This window comes from Stigmatopora nigra, chromosome 1 (genome assembly GCF_051989575.1).
Source record: "Stigmatopora nigra isolate UIUO_SnigA chromosome 1, RoL_Snig_1.1, whole genome shotgun sequence".
NCBI classification, from domain to species: Eukaryota; Metazoa; Chordata; class Actinopteri; order Syngnathiformes; family Syngnathidae; genus Stigmatopora; species Stigmatopora nigra.
Window position 1 is genome coordinate 2136391 of NC_135508.1, and position 12057 is coordinate 2148447.

A 12057-nucleotide genomic window follows, 5' to 3' on the forward strand; every position below is an offset into this window, starting at 1 on the left:
CTTGAATCGGTGGGAAGCCAATCACAGGGTACAATGAGACAAACAACCAATCATTCGTAGCTAGGGGCTATTTAGAATGTCCAATCAGCCTAACATGCATGTTTTTAGAATGCTACAAGGAACTGGAGTACCCGGAGAAAACCCACACAAGCCTAAGAGAAAATGCAAACACAGATGGTCCGATCTGGACTTGAACCCTAGACCCCAGAGCTGTGATGCCAACACAATAACCAATCAACCATCATGCTACATATTGTAAAAACTATTGTATTTACAGAGAATTTCACCCAAAATCGCAGTTGTTTTGTTGCCATTGCCCGAAATCGACGTCCAATCATTTTTAGTTTGTCAAGGACAGGCAATAAGAAAGAAATGACATTCATAGGCAATTATTTGCATCCATTTTTTTATGACTACCCACTCATTCTGATGACAATAGTGATATCGACCCACTGAGTAGTATTCATTCCCCTGTACTCTCTTTCCCATCCTCCATCTTTGATAGTGGCAGTGTAATAAATCATGCAAAACAGGTCACTGGTTGTTAGCGATACCAGTCTCCCATAGCTAGGACAAAAAAAAAATCTTCCCGGGAATCCGTCACTACGTTTTGGGTTCTGTGGTATCGAAATAAAAAAACATAAGCGCCCTAATCTCCAAGGGTGCGTATGATCGGGTGTGTTCAGGCATACTACGAATCCCCCCGGTGTACGCGTGGGTTGGATGTTGGAGAACTGGCGAGGGGTTAAATAATGCACCAGACAGAAAGATTAAATGGACAGGGGAACATCTAGCGCGTGCTAATTTTGCCAATGATTTATTACAGGCGACTAACCTCTGATGCATATACATACGCTTTCCTCTCGGGGATACCCAACACAATGGTAACAGTAAGCAGGTTATCAATCATAAACGCTATTGAATAGTGTTTGGATGTAATAAATCTTTGGGTTTTTTTTGTACTGTATTTTCACGACTATAAGGCGCACCGCATTATAAGGCGCACCCTCAATGAATGATATTTTTTCCATATATAAAGCGCACTGTATTATAAGGCGCACTGTATTATAAGGCGCACTGTATTATAAGGCAAACTGTCTATTTTGGAGAAAATGTAAGACTTTTAAGGGTGCCTTATAGTGGTGAAAATACGGTAATTGCTGTTGACTTCCAGGTATGAAGCAATCACTCACAACTTTACAGTCACCTCTAGAGCCAGCCATTGTTTATGTTCTGGATTTTTTGGTATGAAATCTTGCAGTGGGGGAGGAGCTATATGATGGAAGATTTTGTAAACTAAGATGGCATCTGCATATTTAACAGTATTGTTTCAGTTCAGCCATTTGTGTTTTTTTAATATCAGACTGTGGTGGTTTTTCGTTTTAGGTTTTTTTTTTGATATATAAGGCGCACTGTATTATAAGGCACACTGTCTATTTTGGAGAAAATGTAAGACTTTTAAGGGTGCCTTATAGTGGTGAAAATACGGTAATTGCTGTTGACTTCCAGGTATGAAGCACTCACTCACAACTTTACAGTCACCTCTAGAGCCAGCCATTGTTGATGTTTTGGATTTTTTTGTATAAAATCTTGCAGTGGGGGAGGAGCTATATGATGGAAGATGTTGTAAACTAAGATGGCATCTGCATATTTAACAGTATTGTTTCAGTTCAGGCGTTTGTGTTTTTTTAATATCCGACAGTAGTGGTTTTTCGTTTTTGGTTTTGTGTTTTTTCCATATATAAGTCGCACTGGATTATAGGGCGCCCTGTCTATTTTGGAGAACATTTAAGACTTTTAAGTGTGCCTTATAGTCGTGAAAATACGGTACCTTAAAAAATGCACAGCAAAACTTGTAAAGTACTAGAGACCGCAACTCGAGGGAAAATAATGTTTTGTTTGCATTAGTTTGATAGTTGCATTTTTACTCGCATATAAGCCACCTCGCATATAAACAGTACCCTTAAAATTGCCTTTAAACTTTACTGTTTTGTTTCGTTTTGTCGATTTGTCTTTGTAGTGTCGTGGATGTCAAACCAAATTTGTGCATTATTTTTTTAAGCGATTAAAATGTATAACTAAAATGATTTGAAATGGTAAAAAAAATGTATAGAATACGTGTAAAACGTACTAGTTGCTGACTTACTGTACTCTTCTGGCATTGGATACTCGTACTGTTGAATCTCAAAGCCGGGACACTGAGGGTGTTGCCTTGAATGTGAAAAATACACTCGTAGTTCCTCTGTCCGGATTGTGGTTGTGGCAGGTTTTGTGCCAGCAGCGTGATTGGCCTCATAACTCCAGCCGGGATATAGATCTGAGTGGAGGGCAGGATTTGAGGACACTCCTGGAGATAAGAAAATTAAAAAGAAGTGGTTTGAGATGTGACCAGCAAAGTAAGAAGGTCTCTTGGATGAAGATACCCATCTGGGATGGACAATGGGGGACTATGCTACATTCTAACAGGGTCTGGATAGATAAAACATGCTGGTATACAAGGTGGACTTTTCAGTTGAAATGGGAAGTCTTTTTTTTACGATTGTCTTGGTTTTTTTTTTTTTTTACAGGTACACGTAAATAATGAGATACAGTGTTCCCTCGCTACTTCGCGCTTCAGCTATGGCGGACTCAGAGCTTCACAGATTTTTTTCAGGAAGAAAATATATAAAAAATGTAAAGATATTAAGTTAAAATTATAAATGACATCATTTTACAAGAGGTGGAAACAAAATATTCAATAAGAATTAGTAATTGTATCAAAAAAAGGCCAAAGAAATGGTCAATAACATGGTGAGAGTTCAGGAATGGCATTGATGACGTCATGGCTGTTTACAGGCGCAAAAAAAACAATGTTCACAACTCCCAATAACGATGTTTCTTACGTGCAAAAAACTGCAGAATATCCTCCATCCGGACTACTATGATGTTTTTGCTTGGTGGTGCTTTTGTGCACGTTTCTTTCAGCATTTTTGAAGGGGCACGCCTACTTCGCGGAAATGCACTTATTGCAGGGGGTCCCGGTCCCCATTAACCGCTATAAGCGAGGGAACACTGTATTTATTGGGTGTTATTGTAGCAATGATGCCAAGGAATGACTGTCATTTTTGACTCTGAATAAAACATAAGTTTTCCGTTTTTTTTTTAATGAGATGTTTTGAGAAAAATCTGTGCCGGGTGCCGTAACTGTCAATGTATATGTTTTCCCGTATTTTAGACCTTTGTTGATTATTTGCCATGGTATTTCTAAGTATTATTTTTGTAAAATCGATCTGGTTTTAGCCATTTCGGCTCTAATCCGGATCATCTCGGTCACTGCACTCTCAATGAATGACATTTTTTCCACATATAAGGCGCACTGTATTATAAGGCGCACTGTCTATTTTGGAGAAAATTTAAGACTTTTAAGTGCGCCTTATAGTGGTGAAAATACGGTGATTGCTATTGACTTTACAGTCACCTCTAGAGCCAGCCATTGTTGATGTTTTGGATTTTTTTGCGTAAAATCTTGCAGTGGGGGAGGAGCTATATGATGGAAGATTTTGTAAACTAAGATGGCATCTACATATTTAACAGTATTGTCCAATTTCAGCCATTTGTGTTTTTTTAATATCCGACAGTGGTGGTTTTTCTTTGTTGGTTTTCAGTTTTTTTCCACATATAAGGCACACTGGATTATAAGGCGCACTGTCTATTTTGGAGAAAATTGAAGACTTTTAAGTGCGCCTTATAGTCGTGAAAATACGGTAATTGCTATCAACCTTTATAAGACATCCGCTGGGTAGACTTTAGTGGAAGAAAAGACTAAAAAGACTGAAAAAAACAGAAGAAGACAAGAACAAATCGATACGCTTGCTGGAGTGAAGCAAATTGTCAACAACAATGGCAAGAATGTTCAAGTCTGAAGCATTCACAGGTGGTGATGGAGCAGAGATGGACTACCGCGAAGCCTCAAGGCTCAATTAGAATGAAAAAAAAACATGGAGGTGTGTGTGTGTGTGTATGTTACATTGGCTAAAGCTGAAGTATCTAGCTTGAAGTAGCAGCTATTGTTAACGTTGAAGTAGCATGTTCAAGCATCTGTTCCAATTACCACAAGGAAATCCTACAAGGTTGATGCACATACACGGATAGGAAAAGCTCTGGCAGCAAAGGATTGTGGGGGATCGTTCATTAGGGGAGGGGGGTGACAGGTGTCAAAGTGGAGTCTGGATCAGATAGTGCAACACAATGAGACACAACAATCTACTTCGACTAGGGGGAATTCCTCATGAGGGAATTCTCAGTTTTTTATCCCCCTTTTCACTTGTTCTTTTTACCATTTGTCCCCTATCTTTTTTAGGTACCGTATTTTCACGACTATAAGGCGCACTTAAAAGTCTGAAATTTTCTCCGAAATAGACAGTGCGCCTTATAATCCAGTGCGCCTTATATGGTAAAAAACAGAAAACCAAAAACGAAAAACCACCACTGTCGGATATTTAAAAAACACAAACGCCTGAACTGAAACAGTACTGTTAAATATGCAGATGCCATCTTAGTTTACAAAATCTTCCATCATATAGCTCCTCCCCCACTGCAAGATTTTATCCAAAAAAAAGTCAAAAACATCAACAATGGCTGGCTCTAGAGGTGACTGTAAAGTAGTGAGTGATTCATACCTGGAAGTCAATAGCAATGACCGTATTTTCACCACTATAAGGCACCCTCAAAAGTCTTACATTTTCTCCAAAATAGACAGTGCGCCTTATAATACAGTGCGCCTTATATATGGAAAAATGTCATTCATTGAGGGTCCGCCTTATAATGCGGTGCGCCTTATAGTCATAGCTATTTCTGAACTAAAAACACAGAAAAAAACAGATTACAAAATTACAATTATTGATTTAAAAGGGGGAAAATCAGGAAATTTAATATACATCTATATTATTCATTTGAATTTGATCCTAAAACAGAAAGTCAGCACTCATGATTGACTTTCCCGGGCCACACAAAATGATGCGGCGGGCCAGATTTGGCCCGCGGGCCACCACTTTGACACATGTGATCTAGGTGTTTGTTTGTTTGTTGAGTGTCCTCTCAAAAACTTGGTGCTGAAAATCTCACTTGGACTACTTCTTTATTTAACTTTAGATATCATTAATGATACTTGTATAATGACAATTAAATCATTCAATCCAATTCAAGTCAATGTTTTGCATGGGTAGAACAGCACAGTTAATTGTAGTACATATAAATATATATATATGTATATAAATATAATCCCAGAGAATATTAAACTGTGGGTGAACAAAATGTGAGGACAAGTGAAGCGAGGGGGAGGACGAAGAAAAGAAACTTGGTTGTCTTCACGGGAGCAATTTGCGCATTTATTAAAATGGGAGATAAGACCCAATGAGACCAAAGTGGAGCGTCCACATCACTTTGCGTGAAACCAGATCCCAAATGTTCATTGTAATACACCCACACCGTTTCCATACCAATGTTAATCTGGCCCTCTGGCTTTGTGAAGTTTGTGAGTGGGGATTGTTTTACATTAGCCACGGGGCAAAAACATGGACAAAAAACTCGGATCAAAGTTTTAGAGGTGAGCCCTTTCAGCAGAATGGACTTTGTCAATGACTGTGCATTTTTAAAATTGCACTTGATATGTCTGTAGATCTAGAAATGAGAGAAAATGACTCCAAATTTTAAATGGTCGGAGAACGTGTGTGTCAAAGTGGCGGCCCGTGGGGCCAAATCTGGCCCGCCGCATCATTTTGTGTGGTCCGGGAAGTTAATCATGAGTGTTGACTTTCTGTTTTAGGATCAAATTAAAATTAAGAGTATAGATGTATATTAGATTTCCTGATTTTTTTCCCTTTTAAATCAATAATTGGAATTTTTTCAAAAATCCTTTTGTAAAATCTAAAAATATATTTTTAAAAATCTAAAATAGACATTGTTTTAAATCTTGATTTTCTTTTCCTTTTAAATCAATAATTGTCATTTTTAATCATTTTTTTCTGTGTTTTTAGTTGAAAATATTTTGTAAAATCTAAAAATATATTTTAAAAAAATCTAAAATAAACATTGGTTTAATTTTTGATTTTCGCCCTTTTAAATCAATAATTGTAATTTTTTAATCCATTTTTTTCTGTGTTTTTAGTTCAAAAATCATTTTGTAAAATCTAAAAATATATTTAAAAAAAAGCTAAAATAAACTTTGTTTTAGATATATAAAAAAACTGAATATTCAGGGCTTTTAATCCAGTTCTTTTAATCCATTTATAAAAGAAAAACATCTAAATATTATATCTAAAACGGTCCAGCCCACATGAAATCAAGTTGACATTATATTTTGAATTTCCTGATGTTTCCCCTTTTAAATCAATAATTATAATTTTTTATCATTTTTTTCTGTGTTTTTAGTTCAAAAATCAGTTTGTAAAATCTAAAAATATATTATAAAAAAAGCTAAAATAAACCTTCTTTTAGATCTATAAAAAACGGAATATTCAGGGCTAGGGTCCTATAAGCACCCCCCCCCCCCCCCCCCCCCCAGTTAGGTCAAAGCGGTTCAGAAAACGAGATGAAAGACCCAGAACCTTAAAAAATATGTTGCACTACAACAACGACAGACTAAAGACATCCATCCAATCATCTTCTGATGACTATCCTCCCTAATTATATATATGAAAAAATACATTCTGCAAGGATACATCCTCACTAAGATGATGTCAGAGAGGCGAGAGCCCTGATTGGCTACTGGCCATTAACCATGAGGCCACCTTCCTTCCTACAACGTTGACACTCTGTGAGTATGATGGATGAAGATATATCTGTGTGTGTGTGTGTGTATGTAAGTGTGTGTGTGTGTGTGTATGTAAGTGTGTGTGTGTGTGTGTGTGTGTGTGTGTGTGTGTGTGTGTGTGTGTCAAGGGGTCACCACAGTAAAGACGGTCCTTACGGATTAGCGTTCCAGTCCAATGAACCGTTTCAGAAAGGAGAGGACAGGACACTATCGACCAGTTTTGGACTTTATACACACATACACACATATACACATACATACACACACATACACACACACACACACACATACACACACAAGCAAAGAAAATGTGATGACCAAATCTCCCAAGACAGCGGCAAAATAATATAGTACAATAAAGAAGTGTTTCAATTGTCTACATGAATATGTAGGTTATATTGATGATTACCGTATTTTCACGACTATAAGGCGCACTTAAAAATCTTAAATTTTCTCCCAAATAGACAGTGCGCCTTATAATCCAGTGCGCCTTATATATGGAAAAAAAACTGAAAACCAAAAATGAAAAACCACCACTGTCGGATATTAAAAAAACACAAACGCCTGAACTGAAACAAACATCTTTCATCATATAGCTCCTCCCCCACTGCAAGATTTTATACAAAAAAAATCCAAAACATCAACAATGGCTGGCTCTAGAGGTGACTGTAAAGTAGAGAGTGCTTCATACCTCGAAGTCAATAGCAATTACCGTATTTTCACCACTATAAGGCGCACTTAAAAGTCTTACATTTTCTCCAAAATACAGTGCGCCTTATAATACAGTGTGCCTTATAATACAGTGCGCCTTATAATACAGTGAGCCCTATAATACAGTGCGCCTTATAATACAATGCACCTTATAATACAGTGCGCCTTTTATATGGATAAAAATGTCATTCATTGAGGGTGCGCCTTATAATGCAGTGCGCCTTATAGTCGTGAAAATACGATATATTCCATTCTTACGGGCAAATACTTCATAAAACCAAGTCTGTCGTTAAAATAAGAATGTTTTTTTGTCTAAGAATAATATTAACCAGCGAGCAACAAAGTTGTTGGATCTCTTTGATTCTCGCGTTGAGACTCAACCCCGAGCCCCGATTTCAAGAAATAAAGTTTTCATCTACTTTGCTCAAATGACGCGATTCCCACGACTGGTGTCAGGTGTGTAAGGAGGCCAGGCCCCATCGCACCAGTCGTGGAACTCCGGCATTGGATGAAAGACACTTTGAAAAGCAAAAAAAAACCTCTTTTTGCCGAGTACGCCCCCACTCATCTCAGTTTTTGACTATGGGGGATAAATAGAGAGATTGTTGGGGGAAAAGCTGGTAAAGAAGCTGAGATAAATCATGAAAAAAGTTCATTTTCGAGGCTGACAATTAAGTTGTAAGCAGCTTTTAACAGTAACACTTGGATAAGGAACATAATTGTAATGTGAGTACAGTGGTACCTCGAGATATGAGCTTAATGCGGTCCGGAATGAGCTCGTATGTCGATTTAATCGTAACTCAAATGAATGTTTCCCATTGAAATGAACTAAAAACTAATTAATTCGTTCCAACTGTCAGAAAAAAACACCCAAAACAGGATATTTGATTGGAAAAACATTATTATCAGTTCTAATTTGCCATCTATTAACAAATAGATAACTAGTGGTTTAATAGTCCTAAAATGTGTTTAATAGTACTAAAATTAGACTGATTTCAAAGAGTGTACGTTTTTTGCACGGCAACGCGCTTGTAACATAACATAAACAAATTTAAATGAACTTGGATTACGATGCAGACACTTAAAAATAAGTTTAATCGAACCTAACACTTAACTTAATCATACCTGTCAACCTCTGGCGATTAACTGCCCTTATAAATGATTATGATTCCCCATACAAACCCCCAAAAAACGTACAAAAACCGCATGTTTACTGGCGGTAACTGGTTTCTTACTATGTGGCTCCTCCATGCTTGCTTCCATGATATTTACTCTATGTATATCTACGCATGCGCATGTTTTTATCGATATTGCAGTACGCACCGCTAAAAAAATACATACGATTGAGGATAATTTTTGCTCTTATATACCGTGACAATAGTAACAATCGATGACAGTAGCGTCGTTGTTGGCTACCAGCCTACGAGACTATCTGGATTTTAGCTAAAACGGTCTTGTTGAGATGGGTTTTCATAAATATTGGCGATTTTTAAAAAAAAATTCCCCGTACAAAAGTTGGTGTACTGCGTACATGATTTGAAATAGTAAAAAATGTAGAAAATACGTATAAAATGTACAAGTTGACAGGTATGCTTAATTGTAATTTAGTTTTAAATTTTGATACCTTTCTTCTCCCGGGTTGGCTCTTTAAGCCCCGCCTCCACCCTGACTTTCAAATGCGACCTATCGAAAGTTGTTTGCTTTTGTATTCCCTTCAAAATATTCAGAAAATGATGCACACAAATGTCCTCACAATAGGATAACGCACTACCACTTGCCAACAATAAGTAGTATATACTCCTCTCGTATTAGTGAACAAGCTCCGCCCTTCGCATTGACTAACGGGGAAGAAAACACTGAAAAAAATGCAAGGCTCCGCCCAGTGCTCATAGAGACATTATACAAGGGAGTTGCGGGGAGAAAGACAGTGGCCATGATGTTCTTATGAGTAGCCTCTGGTATTCGATATCTGCTCCTATATCAAAATTTGTGTCATATCTCAAGGTAAATATTTACCCAAAGTTTTGCTCGTATGTCAAAGTACCACTGTAGTGGCTTGCCACTTCCTTCTCTCCGACTATCCATAACGTATTTTGGTTCACTTTTGATGTTACTTTATCAGGTTTGATAGACAATTTGCTTTGATAATGGGCCGAAATGGGCTTTTTTCCAGGTTATTAGGATTGGTCATTTTTTTGCTACTCTTTCAAGCAGCCATTACAAATAACTTCATTTGCAAAGCGTTTTTGACTGACAAAAGCAATTAAAATCAAATCAAAGCAAGAGATAACACACTTTAACCAGGTCACAGTCATTCTGACCTATGTTACGCATGAAACAGTGTGCCGTGGGGGGTGCCGGGGCACATTTAGTGGAAGTTGTGAATATTCCAGACTTCAACTTTTTGCCCAAAGTCAAATGGGATGGATTACATAAACATTGGAAGTGGGATAGCTATTGAATTCAGTCATTTTTTGAACCGATTAATCCTCACTAGGGTTGCGGGGGTGCTGGATGAACGAGTGGTGGTAACAGCTTGTGAAGTGGTACATTGATCCTGGACACTTCAAGCATGTGTTGCTTCAATTTGGCATATTTTACTATTCAGCTATTGAATTCATTCCTTTTCTGAACCGATTAATCCTCATTAGGGTTGCGGGGGTGCTGGATGAACGAGTGGTGGTAACAGCTTGTGAAGTGATACATTGATCTTGGACACTTCAAGCATGTGCCATTAGAATTTAGTATATTTTACTATTGGATGCGATGTGTTTTATTCATTCATTCATCTTCGGAACTTTTTATCCTCATAAAAATCACAGGGGTGCTGGAGCCTATCCCAGCTGACTTCATGCAAAAGGCAGGGGACATCATGAATTGGTGGCCAGCCAATCACAGGGCAGGTAGAGTTAACCATTGACGCTCACACTTGTAGCTAAGGGCAATTTAGAATAGCCAATTAGCTTAGCATGCATGTTTTTTGTAGTTTGGGAGGAAACTGAAGTACCCAAAAAAACCCACAGATGGGAGAACATAAACCTACACAGGTAGACCGACCTGGACTTGAACCCAGAACTGTGAGGCTGATGCGCTAACCGCTAACCACTTAACCACTGGACAGCCCAAGCTAATTGAATTTTTCTGGTAATTTACTAATATGTTCGTGTATGAGTGGTTAGCATGCCGGTCTCATAGTGGAAGACTTGGGTTCAAATCTATGTGAGTACACCTGTGTGGAGTTTGTATGTTCTTCCCGGGATGTTGTGGCTTTTCTCCGGGTACTCCAGTTTCCTCCCACATTCCAAAAACATGCATGCTAAGCTAATTTAGCACTCTAAACTGCCCCTAGCTACGAGTGATTGGTTATTTGTCTCATTCTACCCTGCTTCAGCACCCCTAGCGACCCTAGTTAGCATAAAGCAGTTCAGAAAATGAGATGAGATAAGAAAATAACCGTTCAAAAAGAAAATCTCTTAACCGATTTACAGAAAAAAACGACCGTAGACATAATTAAATCTTCGTACTAAAATTAGTGACGGTCGGATGTCCGATGGGAGTTTTATTATCGTGCAAATCGGAATCAGGGTTTTATTAAATTGCCGAGAATTCCTCCGCACTTTTACCCAGAATTCCCTCTGGGTGGTGGTATGTCGGTGTTGGCAACTAGGCCAACGTCAGAACTCCTCCCCCGTATGTTTTACTGCGAATGCTCCACCTTTCGCTTCTCATCTCATCTGTCTCTCTCCATTAAACACGCCGGCGATCAGAGAAGCATCTGGAGATGCATCTTTAAGCTTTAATACATTTTGAATAATTAACACAAGTACACACAACCCGCACACACTTACGTAAGATGTACAAATATAGCGAGTCAAGATAGATAGATAGATAGATATGTATATGTATATGTATATATGTATATATGTATATATGTATATATGTATATATGTATATATGTATATATGTATATATGTATATATGTATATATGTATATATATATATATATATGTATATATATATATATATATATATATATATATAGGAAATAATGTAATATGATGTCCTAAAATAGTAAGATAGGATAAGTGGTTTGGTGCCCTAGTGGTTAGCGTGTTGGCCCACAGTTCTGGGGTTGTGGGTTTGATCCCATGTGTGAATTTTGAATGTTATTGTGTGGGTTTTATTTAGGTACTGTATTTTCACGACTATAAGGCGCACCACATTATAAGGCGCACCCTCAATGAATGACATTTTTTCCATATATAAGGCACACTGGATTATAAGGGGCACTGTCTATTTTGGAGAAAATTGTAGACTTTTAAGTGCGCCTTATAGTCGTGACAATACGGTAATTGCTATTGACTTCCACGTATGAAGCACTCACAGTCACCTCTAGAGCCAGCCATTGTTGATATTTTGGATTTTTTTGTATAAAATCTGTCAGTGGGGGAGGAGCTATATGATGGAAGATTTTGTAAACTAAGATGGCATCTGCATATTTAACAGTATTGTTTCAGTTCAGGCATTTTTGTTTTAATAATATCCGACAGTGGTGG

The 12057-nt window shown here is 37.8% G+C and overlaps 1 protein-coding gene across 1 annotated transcript in view; it reads right to left on the reverse strand.

Annotated features, from left to right (window-relative positions):
- The window catches only part of LOC144196622 (plexin-A1-like), a 247589-nt gene that overhangs the window by 80410 nt on the left and 155122 nt on the right, over positions 1 to 12057 (reverse strand). The window contains exon 10 of the mRNA XM_077716977.1: positions 2147 to 2347. Within this exon, the coding sequence (XP_077573103.1) occupies positions 2147 to 2347 (201 nt within the window). The remainder of the gene's footprint in view (positions 1 to 2146; positions 2348 to 12057) is intronic.